The sequence below is a fragment of the Corylus avellana genome, chromosome 6, assembly GCF_965113065.1.
Source record: "Corylus avellana chromosome 6, dhCorAvel1.hap1.2, whole genome shotgun sequence".
Lineage (NCBI taxonomy): Eukaryota > Viridiplantae > Streptophyta > Magnoliopsida > Fagales > Betulaceae > Corylus > Corylus avellana.
In genome coordinates, this window is record NC_142495.1 from 18,937,863 (window position 1) to 18,954,106 (window position 16,244).

General features: G+C 38.3%; 1 protein-coding gene and 1 non-coding gene across 2 annotated transcripts; one reads left to right on the forward strand and one right to left on the reverse strand.

Moving 5' to 3' along the window:
* The first annotated feature begins 192 nt into the window (after window positions 1-192).
* MFP1 (MAR binding filament-like protein 1) lies at window positions 193-14,418 on the forward strand. The gene is made up of 4 exons (XM_059600239.2): window positions 193-547; window positions 12,057-12,100; window positions 12,189-12,329; window positions 12,521-14,418. Exons 1-4 carry the CDS (start codon window positions 283-285, stop codon window positions 14,234-14,236), a joined length of 2,166 nt encoding a protein of 721 aa, XP_059456222.2. The 5' UTR covers window positions 193-282; the 3' UTR covers window positions 14,237-14,418.
* A 219-nt stretch (window positions 14,419-14,637) lies between these two features.
* Window positions 14,638-14,711, reverse strand: TRNAR-UCG (transfer RNA arginine (anticodon UCG)). Its single transcript has one exon. It is a non-coding gene; the product is annotated as a tRNA-Arg (tRNA).
* Window positions 14,712-16,244: the final 1,533 nt, after the last annotated feature.

Below are 16,244 nucleotides of genomic sequence, written 5' to 3' on the forward strand. Positions count from 1 at the left end.
GGAAAACTTTTGTTTCTCTAGATGTGATCAAAACAAATTTGTTTTTCTTAAGAGTTTAGTGTAGGCTAAAACAAAGGACGGGGCTTTCTAGTAATTACGACAAAAAACATGGAGTTTTAGGTATTTCTAATTGGTCACAGTAACACAAAACTAGAGAGGAAAGATAGAATCATAGAAAGTAAGAACAAGCACTTCGTTTGAGTGCCACTCTGTCTCTCCTTCTCTCTCTCTCTCTCTCTCTCTTTCTACCCCCACCGAGAAATCAGAAAAAAGGTAGAAACGATGGGTTTTGTAATGGGGAGCTCTTGCTTTTTACACTCTCTCATCTGCCAATCACGCTTTCCTTCTTCTCCCCAATCCATTTTCTTCTATTCCTGCACAAGAAATGCAGAGACCAAGAGGAAGAGCATTGGTCCAAGGGCTTCTATGCACCATGAGGACCCAAACAACAATGTTCACTGCAAGAGGAGGGCCATTCTGTTAGTGGGTATTTCAGTTCTTCCATTATTGCAACTCAGGGCCGGAGCTCTTGAAAGCACCAGAACAAGTAAGTTGACAATCAAAGCTCCTAAGCTTTTAGAGATTTATGTGTTGGTTCTTTATTTTCTTCCTCCTCTTAACTTTTTCCCCTTTGTCTTGCAATTTCTATGATAAAGAAATTCTTATTTCTGGAACAACTTGATGACTTTGGTGATATGGGCCTTCAAAATATTGCTGTTATAATGTATACTATGGAAGGAAAGCTGTTTGGGTTTATTTTAGAGTAATTTATTCCGTACTATTTGAACTTGGAAATTAATCTTCTTATTTTTATCAAACAGTGTTTTTTCTGTTAGCTGCATTTTATTCTTTATTTATTTTTTTCAATTTTGTCCTTTCCTGAGCAAATTAATAGTATTGGTTAGGTAAATCTTTCAGTTTTTGGTCTGACTTTTGGGGCCGTCCAATTTGTTAATTGCGATTTCATTGTGCTACTAAATGATTTTAATTCTTTTTTAAGGTATCCAACTATTTATGCATGATATAATGGCTGATTACCTTAAACACCTTCCAAGACAATTGGGTTTTTCGCTGATGTAGCTTGAAGTTTGGGATGTGGTACTCATACAAATAATGGTATGAGAACCAAAGTGAAAATATAAGGATATTCAGCAGTAAATCTTGATTTGACTCACCAAGTTGTGTGAAATGGACTAGTAAACTCGGTTCTAGTGATTGGGGGAGGATGATAAGAAATTTAAGTTTTGGTGAGTTGAAAAAGTTGAGTTGGTTTTAATAGTTAGCATTAGCTGTTAAATAAAGTCTGTTTGAAACATCGAGATAAATGCGGAGCCGTATTGGTGCTTAAATATTTCTTCAAAATAGTCATTATTTTGAAACAATAATTATACAAGATATAAATTACAAATATTAGTAAAGGAACTTGGCTTAATGTAATATTTGATTTATGTGAACTCGACAATAGAGTCTGTTTAGATCATAGGATTTGAAAGTTCTTAATAGTGTAGAGTAGTTATAATTGTCTGGATTCAGGGGAATATAGAGAGAAGCTAGCTGATCATGGTGTGACCATTGGGATTTCATATACCGTTATATTTACCCTTCTCTTCTCATTGATATGGTGAAGATTATCAATACAAAAGTGCATAATATTCTTTGATAAGTAAGTGATCATTGAAAAGTAAAGCACAATAAGGAGGTGCAACCCTGTTTTACTAGAAGTATGTAAACACCCAAAAAGAAGAGTATGCAAGAGAAGCATCCAAAGAGAAAATCTAAGATTCAAAATTCAAAAGGTCCAAAAACTCCCATAAATTTGGGTAGGAAAAACAACTTTGGCTGATGTCCAATCATAGTTAGAGCATAAGAATGGAAACTTCAATTTCAATGCAGGTAATTCACACCCTCTTAAAATTCTGGACATTCCTCTCTCTTCTAATACAGCACATGATACACAAGGGAACTACCTCCCAAATTTCATGAGTACGATGTCTACCAAAATTTCCCTTCCAACACATTAATAAATCGGCAACATGTTGGAGGCTTCCTACAAACCCAAGCATATTTGGGACGGCATTATTGAGAAGATAGACAAGTAGTGGGCTAGTTGGAAATGATGTATTTGTCGAAGGGTGGCAGGGTTACCCTTATTAAGAGTACACTTGCCAATTTACCTACGTATTTCATGTTTCTCTTTCCTTTCTCGGTGAGTGTTGGTAACTCTGTTGAGAAGCTCTAGCGTGATTTCTTGTGGAGTGAGTTTGGCAAAGAGTTCAAATATTACTTGGTGAGTTGGTACAAGGTTTGTTCACCAATCTTTGACGGAGGGTTGGGTATTAAGAATTTGATGGTGTTCAATTGTACTCTTTTAGGTAAATGGTTGTGGTGCTATGGGATTGAAAGAGAGGCTTGGTGGAGAGTTGTGGTGGACTCTAAATTTGCCGTTTATGGGTGGGTGGTGTTCTCTTGACCTTGTTTGAGTGTTTGGGGTGGGGTTATGGATGAATATTAGGAAAGGATATGAGAAATTCTTGTTTCATACCATTTTTAAGGTGGAAGATGAATCCAGGGTGAGCTTTTGGCATGATCAATGGTGTGGGGGATGTGGTGTAAAGGCAACTTTTTCAGTTTTATTTGGTATTGCTTGTGCAAAAGATGACTTTATTGCGGCTCACTTGGAGTTTTTGGGTGGTTCCAACCAATGGAATGTAGGCTTTGCTAGAGTGGCGCACACTTGGGAGGTGGATATCTTTGCCTCATTTTTTCAGGTGTTGCACTTAGCTAGAGTGAGAAGTGGAAGTGAAGATAAGCTGTGGTGGGTCCCCTCCAAAAGAGGGTTGTTTAAGGTCAAATCCTTCTATTGCTCATTGGCTTATATTGAAGGGTGCCACTTTCCTTGGAAGAGTGTGTGGTGGACTCAAGTTCCTTTAAATGTGGCATTTTTTGCTTAGTCGGCAGCTCTAGGTAAGAACCTCACTATGGATAATCTCAGGAAGTAGCACGTCATCGTGATGAACAGATGTTGCATGTGTAAGATGAATGGGGAGTCTGTTGACCACCTTCTTCTTCATTCTGACATGGCTTATGCTATTTGGATTGCCTTTTTCAATTGTTTTGGGTTGTCCCGAGTTATGCCTAGATGTGTAGTTGATTTGTTTGCCTGTTGGTGGACCTATGAAAGTTCGTGAAGTGTCGCGCAGTATGGAAGATGGTGCCTACGTGCCTTCTATGGTGTTTATGGAGGGAAATGAATGACTCAAGTTTTGAGGACTGGGAAAGGACAATGGAGATTTTATCTTTATTCTTCAAAACTTTGTATATGTGAATAGCTTCTTATGTGTCTCCTCTGTCGATTAATTATAGTGACTTCTTTGTTCTTTTTGCTTAATCTAGTTATGTGTGTTTTTTTTTGTATACATCCTATGTACTTAGGGGCACCTTACGCTTTTAATGATATTAGTTGATAACTTATAAATAAAAAAATAAAAAAATAAAAAATTGTTTAGGCATAAACCACAAAACTCCAAATAGGCCAAATACGAACAATCACAAATCTCTGGCTATGTCATGGTGAAGAAGTAGATTATTTGCTGTCTATCCCTTGATCTATGTCGATATTTTACCTGCACCCTTGAAAATGATGGGATTGATGTCATACTCTTTATGCTGAAAAAGAATGGTTCATGCAAGGACATAAATTTAATTTGAGAGACAGAATTCTAATGTCAAGCTGGCTCAAGCCAGAGGAACTTTTGCTAAAATAATTAAGGAACCATCACCTCTACGCTCTCTTAAGCTTGTGCAGGGCACCTTTGGGTGTTGCAAAACTCATCGATTCCCGATATTGAGCTACTATTGGTAGAGATTTCAATCTTAACCACAGTGCATGTTTATGATTAATGCAATGAATCCAATGGATGGTCGTCATGGAGAAGGTGAGGGGTGCATGAAAGGAGGTAGACCCTCTGTGTCACGTTGGGCCTCAGGTGGTTGTCAATTGATATAAAACTTTTTAGAATCCCAGATAAATTTACAATATCATGGGAAATGATGAAAACTTAAATGAGTTATTGACCAAGAGAGAGACGTTGAGGCTTAAAATGTAGATTGGACAGAAAAGTTAGTGTTGCTACTACCTGTTCCAATTGGGAGATAATATTGTGGCAAGAAAGCTTGCATTTTTCTTTTCTTCTTCTTCTTCATCCCTAGTCTATTTAAGCATAATTTTGTATTGTAGTAAGCATCTTTTGATGGATGAAAAAAAAATCTACTGTTGTTGCCTTCTACTACCTGTTCCAATTGGGAGATAATATTGTGGCAAGAAAGCTTGCATTTTTCTTTTCTTCTTCTTCTTCATCCCTAGTCTATTTAAGCATAATTTTGTATTGTAGTAAGCATCTTTTGATGGATGAAAAAAAAATCTACTGTTGTTGCCTTCCTAAGCATAATTTTGGATGAAAAAAAAAATTTTGGATGAAAAAAAAAATTCACTGTTTAAGCATAATTTTGTATTCTTCTTCTTCTTCTTCTTCCTATATAAGCATAATTTTGGATGAAAAAAAAAATTCACTGTTTAAGCATAATTTTGTATTCTTCTTCTTCTTCTTCTTCCTATATAAGCATAATTTTGGATGAAAAAAAAAATTTTGGATGAAAAAAAAAATTCACTGTTTAAGCATAATTTTGTATTGCCCTACACCATCTTTGTTTCAGGCAACCACAGGACGTTTCATTAACCACACAAAACCAACTGAACACTCTTACAAAAAATCCCACACAGCCTTACCACCCATCAGTGTAAAAAAAAAACAAGAAACCCAAACAGAAAACCAGTCAGACAAATCCCAAACAGTGCAGGATACCTCAAAGGCATGTCCTTCAAGACCAAGGTCGTGATACAAGACGTGTACCACCATCGAGTTCATCCCAATCAAACTCATCCATTCCAGTACAGTACCATCAGGAGGTCATAATATGGGCAAGGTCAACAAAATTATGTAGACCCTAATGAGAGAGTCATGAACATATCAAATTGGAGGCCCCTACTTTCGACGGTCGTCTTGACCAATGGGGTTTCACTAAGTGGTTGCATGAAATGGACCATTTTTTTGAGTGGTACAAATTATCAGAGAATAGGAGGTCAAGTTTGCTAAGATGAAACTCAATGGGAGTGCTCAGCTTTTCTGGGAGTGAGTCGAGGAACTCCTCATTAGGAGGAATGAGCCTCCTATCCTTGACTGGGTTGAAATGAAGCTTGAACTTCAACAGAAATACTTGCCCCGGTCATATCGAGGTAACCTTTTGGACCAATGGAACAATTTGAGCAAGGAAATAGACTTGTCATTGACTATGCTGCACAATTTGATGAGTATAAGATGAGGTGTGCTGTATTCGAGGATGAAGCTATGGCCCTGAGTAGGTTTATTAGAAGAGGCCTCAATGACGACCTCAGGAGGGAACTTTTTCTCCGAGGTATCACCACCCTTAACCAAGCGTATACCTTAGTCCATGATTATTAGTTGGCAACCAAAATGCAATTTACAAGGCACATTGACACCTGAAACACAATCACCAAGTCTCTGCCTTTGGGTAGTAATTCCTTGCTAGGACCTCCTCCTTTGAAATCCAATTCTAAGAGCATTTCTATTAAACTCTTCAAATTTAACTTTTTTCTAAAATTTGAAAAAACTCACAAAGATGCCATTTAACAAAAGATCTTTACTCTATTTCAAATTTAACTTTTGTAAGAGAAACTCTCCAAATACCAAGAGCCAAAAACAGAAAGTTATTTAGCTTTTTAAGTGTAGATATTCATTTCCCTTCTCTCTATCGTCCACCAAGAACAAAGAAAGAATAAAAAATAATATTTAACGAAAGTAGAGAAAGATATAGAGAGTTTTGATGTTTGGTACTTTTAAAAGTGGCTCTCTAATTTTGAAAAAGTGGGTTTTTCTCTTCAAATTTAATTCTTTTTTGAAGAGCTTAATAGGAGTGCTCTAATGGTGCTGCTGCACTTGTTAGGGATGACAAAGGTAAGGGAGTAGCTAGTGATCCACAAGATGCATTTTAGGGTTCAATGCTTCAAGTGTTATGGTTTCAAGCATGTTGCCTCTAACTGTGCCAACAAGGCCCTTGTCTTTGATGGGAAAGAGCATGTGAGTGAAGAAGAGGCGTCGAAAAACTGATCTATGAGCCTAACCCTGATGAGTTCTGGGACTTAGATGATGATTGCTCAAGCGATCCTAACCATCTAGGTTGCATTCGTGCTACCTCATTTCAGATAGGTTAGCTAGAGAGTGGCCTTGAAATACCTGGAGTGGGTGTGGTAAGCTGTGCGCGTGAACAACCTAGAGAGGTTTTTGTGGTCTCTCAAGGAGAGCCAATGAAAGAGATAGGTTCTGGACATTCAGATGCCCCTAAGGTTGTCAAGTTATCTGGTCTTCTAAACCTACCTTATGGTCACATCAATAGGTCAATAGGTTTGAGTCCATTTGAAGTTGTTAATTGTTATAAGCCTAGAAGACCTTTAGATCTTCTCCTGCTGTCCCCTCATGTTATAGTTCTTGAGTTAGCCAATACATTTGCAGGACATTTGCATGACTTGCATAATGAGATCAGTAAACAAATTCACTCAAATAATCCCCAATATAAAATTGCAGCTGATGACTGCTGCAGCTGCAATCAGCTGCAAGGCATTTCCCACAAACTCATGATGCCTACCAATTCATCCCACAATAGCTGCCTATCATTATCATCATTGGGACCACACACACCTGCGAAAGCCCATTCGAAGTTATCACTAATACTTCGAAAAGAACATGCAATGATAAAACGCCCCACACAAATGTCCAAGTTTTCCACCACCCTTCTATCCCATATAAGCAAAATACCTCCAAAAGCTCTTGGATGGTATAAGGGAGCTTGACATCTCTGGGGAAGGTAGAGGGTTGAACGATGAGGAAAGGAGGCACAAAGTTGAGTTATCTTCGGAGTTGGAGAGATTGCTGTTGTGTGAGGAGATAAGCTGGCGTCAAAAATCTCGGGCTCTATGGTTAAGGGAGGGGGACAAGAATACCAAATTCTTTCACAAAGTGGCAAATTCAAACAAGAGAAACAATGCCATTGAGTCTTTAATTATCAATGGTTCTTTGTCTTCGGAAGCCACTGATATCAAGGCGCACATTATTCAGTTCTATACACAATTGTTCACTGAAAGCTATAGTCGGAGGCCTATACCGGATGGTTTATCGTTTCAGTCTATTGGAAGTGAGGAAGGTTTGTGGTTAGAAAGGGATTTTGAAGAAATTAAGGTGCTAGAGGTGGTAAAGGAGTTACAAGGAGATAAATCCCATGGCCTCGATGGTTTCTCATTGGGTTTTGTGCAAACATGTCGGGAAGTAATTAAAGAAGATATAATGTCTGTTTTCAGTGATTCCCACAACAAGGTAAGGTTTCAAAAAAGCCTTAATGCAACATTTATAGCGCTTATTCCAAAGAAAGCAGGGGCAGAGGAGTTAAAGGACTTTCAACCTATTAGTTTGGTGGGCATTGTGTATAAATTGATTTCCAAAGTGCTAGCGAATCGACTGAAAAATGTGTTAGAGAAGATAATATCAAAGTCTCAAAATGCGTATATCAAGGGGAGACAGATTCTAGATTCAATTTTGATAGCTAATGAATGTATTGATAGCCAGCTTAGATCTGGTGAACCCGATTTGTTATGTAAATTGGACTTAGAGAAGGCGTATGATCACGTGAATTGGGAGTTTTTGCTATTCATATTGCAACGAAGTGGGTTTGGGGTGAAATGGAGGAATTGGATAGCGTTCTGTATTTCCACAGTTCGATGTTCAATTTTGATTAATGGAGAACCCTTAGGTTTTTCTAGTAGCTCCCGGGGTATAAGACAAGGGGATCCACCGTCTCCTTTTCTGTTTGTTATTGTGATGGAGGCGCTAAGTAGAATGATGGAGGCTACTGAAACTAGTGGTCTTGCGGCTGGTTTTTCAGTGGGATCAAGGAACAATCCTGATCTCAGTGTCTCACATTTGCTGTTTGCTGATGACACATTGATTCTTTGTGGGGCCGATGAGGAACATCTCAGAAATATGCGGTGTCTTTTTCTATGTTTTGAAGCGGTCTCGGGGCTGAAAATTAACTTGTCAAAGTCTGAGATTGTTCCAATTGGTGAGGTAGAGGATATTGATAGGCTAGCAAACATTTTTGGGCGTAGGGTGGCAGGATTACCTATGAAATATTTGGGTCTTCCTCTGGGGGCACCTTATAGGTCTACCACCATTTGGAATGATATTACTGAGAAGATGGGAAGGAAATTGGCAAATTGGAAGAAAATGTATCTATCAAAGGGTGGGAGGCTTACACTTATCAAAAGTACTTTATCCAACCTCCTTACATATTTCTTGTCTTTATTTCCTATTCCTGTGAGTGTGGCGAATAGATTGGAGAAGCTACAAAGAGATTTCCTGTGGGGTGGTCTAAATGAGGAGCCCAAGTTCCATCTAGTGAAATGGCCTCAAATTTGTTCTCCCATGCAAGATGGTGGTTTAGGAATTCAAAACTTGCGCACTTTCAATCTCGCTTTATTGGGTAAATGGTTATGGCGATATGCAACGGAAAGGGAAGCGTATTGGAGGTTGGTAGTAGAAGTTAAGTATGGGTGTATGAATGGTGGATGGTGCACCAAGGTGGTGGAGGCCCTTATGGAGTTGGGGTGTGGAAACATATTCGGAGAGGGTGGAAAGTTTTCTCAAAATTTATTACCTTTGGAGTAGGAGATGGCTCCCACATTAGATTTTGGCATGATATTTGGTGCGAGGATCAGTCCTCAAAGGAAGCATTTCCTGCATTATTTTGAATTGCGAGTAACAAGGAGGCATGGGTTAGGGATCATATGTAGCTGGTCAATGGTGTTATACAGTGGAATGTTCATTTTTCACGGGCGGTACAGGATTGGGAGGTAGAGGTGGTGATGGCTTTTTTTGGGAAGTTATATGCTTTCCGTAATCACATGGGGGTGTCGGATTGCATGCGGTGGACTCCTTCTAAACGACATATCTTTGAGGTCAGGTCTTTTTTTCATAAGCTTTCTTCCTTGGGGACATCCTCTTTCCTGTGGAGGAGTATATGAAAAGTTAAAGTTCCATTGAGAGTTAGTTTCTTTGTGGACAGTGACTCTTGGAAAGATTTTGACCTTGGATAATTTGCGTAAAAGAGGTATCATTGTGGTGGGATGGTGTTGTATGTGCAAATACAATGGCGAGTCTGTAAACCATCTTCTCCTTCACTGTGAAGTGGCCCGAACTTTATGGAGTATAGTTCTCTCTTTTTACTGTTGCTTGGGTCATGCCTAATGAAGTGGTAGATTTGTTAGCCTGTTGGCGCGGTCAGCGAGGCATTATTTTAGCTAAGGAGGTATGGCAAATTACACCATTGTGCGTCATGTGGATTATTTGGCGAGAGTGGAATGGAAGATGTTTTGAAGATCAAGAAAGGTCAATGGAGGAGCTCAAAAAGTTGTTTATTCAAACTCTGTTCCATTGGACTGACGCTTTTAGTATGCCTCAATTTTTTACTATGTCTCAATTTTTATCTTTATGTTCTTCTTTCTGCCTTTAGTGGAGCATTTTTTTGTATTCTTCTTGTGTACTAGGGTTGCGCCCGTCTGTGCTTTTCAATCAATCACTTATTTATCAAAAAAAAAAAAAAAAATTGCAGCTGATTTATGTAGGAGTCTCATTGATTTTCATTTAGAGGATTATGTCATGGTCTGGATTAAATCCAAAGAGTCTCCACATGGATCTGTTTGAAAATTGCAAGCTGTAGTGCTTGGCTTTTCAAAGTGTTGCAGTGGGTTGGGCCAAAAGTATATGCCATTGATGTTCCACCCGACCCTGGTATTAGCTTCACACTTAATGTAGAGGATCTATTTGCTTATACAGGACCCACTATTATCCCAAATGATCCTTTCAAGGAGCCTTCCCTTGTCCCCAATACCAATCCTAAACTTGATCCTAGCTGCTTCTTGAGTTCTTATGGGGGAGGCTGTTCGCAGCATGTTGAGCCATTCCTCACCCATACAACCATCCTTTCCACCAGCACATAAAGAAAATATTGCTGCTATTTGGATGAGCAGGTTCTTTTTTCCAGGGATGGAGGAGTCCAACGTTTCCCAGTTCGTTGGAGAGGCCAACTAGACTAAAACCGCACATGGGTCGCCAAAGACATGTTGCAGCAGCTTGATCCTGATCCTTGGGAGTACTACCAGAGCTACTAGAAGCTATTCTCGATGGGGTCGACTTGTAACACCCCGGTCCCATATTGGGAAGATAAGAAGAAGCCCACATAGAGTGGGTAGTTTATAAAGATAGTCATGGGTGCTAAGTCCCACATTGCCTAGTTACTAGGTGAAACTGGGCTTTATAATGAATTCTAGGAAAGCTCCAAATTGACTAGTCTTTTTGGGGTAATAGTGCAGATATGGCTAGCGCTTTTTCCTGACTTGTTACAAGTAGTATCAGAGCCACCTAGTAACGCCAGGTCATGTGGTACTGAAGCACTGCATGACGTGGACCTGACGAGGACGTCAGGAGTTTAAGAGGGGGAGTTTATAACACCCCGGTCTCATATTGGGAAGATGAGAAGAAGCCCACATAGAGTGGGTAGTTTATAAAGATAGTCATGGGTGCTAAGTCCCACATTGCCTAGTTACTAGGTGAAACTGGGCTTTATAATGAATTATAGGGAAGCTCCAAATTGACTAGTCCTTTTGGGGTGATAGCGCAGATATGGCTAGCGCTTTTCCCTGGGTCGTTACACGACTTCTTCCCGTCCTGGGAGAGTTGATGGGGACACCCAATACGTGCTAGTGATTACACATGTTTGGCCTTGATATGTTATGATATTTTTTTGTTATCTTATTTTATTTTTCAATGGGATGGTATTTTTCAGACTTTGGGTTATGTTAATTTAGTTGACCTTTATGTTATTTTAGTGGGGCTATCAGCCCAAGTGTCAATAAGGTTAGGGTTAGGATTTTATCCCTACTCTATTTAAACATAATTTTGTATTTTGGTAAGCAACTTTTGATGAATAAAGAAAACAATTGACTGTTGCCACCTTCCTCCTCCTGACTTCTCCTCTCTCCCGTGCTTCTTCTTCTCTCCTCTTCTCAGCTTCTTCTCTCTCTTCAAACTTTCTTCTCAATTGCTTGTTTTCCCACATCACTTGGCATCATGCTAGCATGAGATTAGATCATCTAGGAAGTACATTTGCAGAAACAACTGATTTAAAGTCTAAGCTTAGATGTAGCAATGCTCGTTGCTGACTAGGCATTTACTAGTGCTTATTATCAAAAGGCTCCTATTTTGCTGACTTTTAGTAAGAGTGTTTGAAAATGCTCATTTTCATGTATTAGAGCAAGCGTAGGTCACAAACATATATCTGGACCGATTTGTCTTTACAAAAAGGCAAAAATAAGTGACAAACTCATATTTCATGCCCCAAAATTAAGTATTCTTTTTGGTCAAACAGTTTGTACCATCTTAATAAGGCTTGGAGGACATTCATCCACCTAAGGTTCTGAAATATGTGGGGTACTGCTACTTGCCAGCACATATTGACAAAAATTGTTTATACAGTAATGGCTTGTTGATATAGTGGTAATTATTTAGTATTTAGGGGCATTCTGATTTTTCTTTGTTTATGATGTTCCTAGTATCCTAAGATATTATTAGAACAAAAGGTTTTAGTGATGCAGACAAAAAAAATTAAAGAAACCTACTTTTGCCTACTCCAGCTCATAGTCCAGATACGTCATTACACAGCTCACACCTCCTCATTTTCAATTAAAATATTTCTTAGGCTTTTTCAGTTTTAATATGTTGCATAATATCTCTCACGAAGATTCTGATTATTTCTTCATCCTTTGGTCCTTTTTCTATCACAGACTAGTCTTTCTTCCTCAACTATTTTTATTTGGATCCAGTTTTAATCTCCTCCATTTGTGATTGTTTATACATTTATGCATTTTCTTTCAGAAGAAAGTGGGCTAAAGAAACCTGAGGAGAACCAAAAAGCAGAGGTCTGAATCTCTGCTAGATTAACTAATGAGTCCAGATTAGTAAATTCTATTGATTATATGTTTGTGAAAAAGTAACTTTTATGAACAGCAAGCACTTCAAAGAGATGCTCCACCAAATCCCTTCCTGTTTCTCTTGAATGGACTCGGAATATTTAGTTCTGGTGTGATTGGTGCTCTGTATGCATTGGCTCAAAGGGAAAGGACAGCTACTGACGCAACAATAGATTCTGTAAGCCACTAATGACCTTCGCAATCAAGCTTTTCTTATAAACTGATAGACTTGGAAACCTTTGAGCATTCTAGACAATCCCTTCTGAAGGAGCTCTTTTGTTTTCTATCATTACTATCATTTTATTGGCAGAGTATATTTTGGCTGGTTGTTGGATTTTATCCCATATATGCACTGCTTGAATTTCACAGATGAAGTCCCAACTGAAAGAAAAGGATGTTGCCATTGTTTCGTTGGAGAGAAACTTTGAATCAAAGCTACTGAAAGAACAGGAAGAACGAACCAAGCAACTGAGAAAGGCAAAGGAGGAGCAGCAGGCCTTATTGAACCAACTAAATTCAGCAAACAGTACAATTACAGGTTTGGGGCAGGAGCTGAAAAGAGAGAAAAGATTGATTGAGGATCTTAAAGTTCAAATTCAGTGTCTTGAAACCAGCCTTTCAAAGGCTAGGGATGATAAAAAGGAAGTTGAAGAGAATTTGAAGGAAAAGCTTGATTCAATTGAAGTCTTACAAGAAAGGATCAATTTGCTCATCTTAGAGCTCAAGGATAAAGAAGATAATGTTCGAAGTCTTAGCTCTTCTCTTGCTGAAAAAGAATTAGAGTTGAACAACTTGAATTTTACCTACAAGCAAACTAAGGATGAACTAGCTAAAGTGCATTCAGAAATCCAAGGATTGGAAGGTGAATACCTGAAAATTCAAAAGGAACTAGAATCAAAAAATTCTTTGTTGGACGAATTAAACACAAGACTAAGTTCTTTAACTTCTGAGAGAGATGATTCTAAGTGGAAATTGGATGTGATTCAGGAGGAATTCAATGATCTGAAGTCATCTTCTGAGAAGAAGGCAGCTTTGGATGCTAAGCATTTGGGAGAAAAAGAAGAGGAACTTCAGCAGCTAAAGCAAAAGCTTGAACTTGCTCTAAATGAAGTGAGTGCAATCCAAGCAATAATTGCTGATTTGACCCAAGAAAGGGGTAATTTGAAAGAAATGCTAGATATAGAATTGAGCAATGTACAGCATCTAAAACACGAGCTCAAGAGCACTAAGGAAAATCTTGGAAATTCAAGAAAAGAGGTGTCTGATCTGACAAGTAAACTGAAGCAGTCTAGAAATCTGTACACAGAGCTTGAAGGTGAGGTCTCTAGGGTTCATGCAGAGTTTTCTCAAGTTAGGGAATCACTCCAGAGGAAACTTGATGAGGCAACACTAAGTAGTGAAGCACTGGCCAGTGAGCTTACAGCAGTGAAGGAACTTCTGAAGAAAAGAGAGGAGGAGCTGCAAATTGTGTCCCATGAAGTAGCATCTGCAGTGGAAAATCGCGATAGCCTACAGAAGGAATTGGTTGGTGTGTATAAAAAGGCAGAAACTGCAGTAAATGATTTAAGAGAAGAAAAACGGCTAGTTTCTTCTTTAAGCAAAGAAGTACAGGCTTGGGAGAAGCAAATCTTGAAGGACAAGGGGGCCCGGAAATCCCTTGAAAGAGACCTGGAAGAGGCTACCAAATCACTTGATGAGATGAACCGACATGCTTTGACACTTTCTAGTGATCTAGAGAAGGCAAATTCTAGAATCTATGACCTTGAGGATGAAAAGGAGGTGCTTTACAAGTCTCTTACTGAGCAAAAGAACGCATCTAAAGAGGCCCGCGAAAACGTGGAAGATGCACATGACCTTGTCATGAGGCTTGGCAAGGAAAGGGATAGTTTGGAGAAGCGAGCAAAGAAACTTGAGGAGGAATTGGCAGCTGCAAAGGGTGCAATATTGCGGTCAAGGAGTCATATTAATTCAACAAAAGCACATGTAAATAATCAGCAAGCACAGCTAGGTGAAGCTGAAGGCAATGCCACTGTTACTGCAAAGAAAAGTGGGAGGAGGAGGAAGGCTAGTTCCCAAGAATCTTGATTCCCATAATCTTTTCTTCCCACCATGTTCAAATGCTCTTTTTATCCTTAGAAGTGAGTACTATGTATGTACTTTAGGAGTTTCATTGCCGGGTTTTGTTTCCATTTGTATGTATAGTAGTATCAGGTTCTGGAATGTTTTTGACTGATGGAATATGGTATGAATTTTTCAAATTTTCTTTATATATCCTTATATTGATCCAAGCATTGCAGGAAGCATTTTGTTTACCTTCTCTGGCTAATTAAAAGAACAAAAAATAAATTAAAAAAAATTCCAAGGTAAGTGGGATGGCTTTAGATGTAGAAGAAGAAGTGATTTTTCTTTACCTGCCTGCAATTAACTGAGAAGTTGGTAAAATAGCAATTAAAAAGAAAAAAATAATAATAATTAACTCAGGCGAGCGACCACAGTGGGAGTCGAACCCACGACCTTTTGATCCGAAGTCAAACGCGCTAATCCACTGCGCTATGCGGTCACCTGGTGCAATGTATATAGAGTATATTTAAATATCATGAGACCAACAATGATAGGTTGCTATGAAAAAGAAGTCAAAAACAAATTAATGTCCAGTTACCAAAAATCATTTCAAGTTTTCTAGTCCTAATCTGTAAGGAAATAGGTGGCTTTCAGGTTTATCCCAAAATTATCCCAACCTCTATTCTAATTTGTTTCACACGTTAGGGGGGTACTCATGACATATGAGTAATTTGCTCCATCATTTGTTGGAGTAATGTCAAGTACCATATTTTTATCATTATAAAATCTTTCTAAAGTTGATGTGGCTTTTAAAATTATAATTAATTTTAAATGAATTATACTTGAATTTTGATCCAATAGTGATTTTGAAAGCCACATCAGCTTTAAGAGGATTTTAGGAGAATAAAAATATGGTACCTAGAATTACTCTATTTGATGGGGTTTGTTATATCAACTTTTTTTTTTTTTTTTTTTCAAAAAAAAAAAAGTATATTAACAAAATTAATATATATAATATTAACAAAATTGTATTGTTAATGGTCTCTTTACTCTCTTTCTCGTTTTGTTTCCTTTTTTTAAAATAATAATAATAATAATAATAATATATTAATTATTGGGTTTTCACTCGTTTAAAAAATGGTCCCTATGCTTCAACATTAAAAAATAAAATAAATTCAGTCTGAGGTTTCAAGCTTTAAAAAAATCAATCCTACTATAATCTTTTTCATTCAATTTATTTTATTTTAAGGAGAAGACATTTTATACTTATTCATTAATAAAAAGATCATGAGCAAAAGCTCTTACAAATAGAGTAAAAAACTCTTAAGCAAATCATAGTCGAAGCTACGAGATTACAGACGTCAAAAATATCAATGAATCAACATCCACTAACCCATGACTAGCCTTTAGTTTTAACAGCATATCTTTTCCAGACAGACTCAATCCAATGCATATGTAGCTCTCATTCCTCGACCCTGAGAGCAGAAAACCCCTATATCGAAACTCATCCTCCTCGACCCAATAATCAGGATACCGTTCACATCCATAACCCAAGGGTATGGACCAAAAGCAAATATCCCACAGATCATCAAGCGGGCAGATCAAAAGAGAGGACAGAGAGCCTTATTACGAGCAACAAAAACACAAGAAAAAAAAAAAAAAAAAAAAAAAAAAACAGGTAGGTTACAAACAAGAAAAAATTGGAAAAGAAATACAAAGGAAAAAAGAGACAAAAGCCAAAAAAACACAAAAACAGAAAGCGATACCAAAAGAAAATAGGCATCAGCGAGGCTGCCGAAAAGCGACGGAAGGAGACGATGGACATGGACGGAGCCGGAGTGCTAGTGGGAAGAGCGCGAGTCGACGTGGGTCTAGCGGGGGACAGTAGATCGGACTTAGACCACTATGATCCAAGAGCCAAGCCAGAACTGAAAAATGACTCGACGGATCTAAGCTCAAGGGTAGTAGGAGAGGGGCTAAACCAAAAACGGGGCAAAGGAAGGGAAAAAGGCAGAAAAGAAAGGGAAAAAAC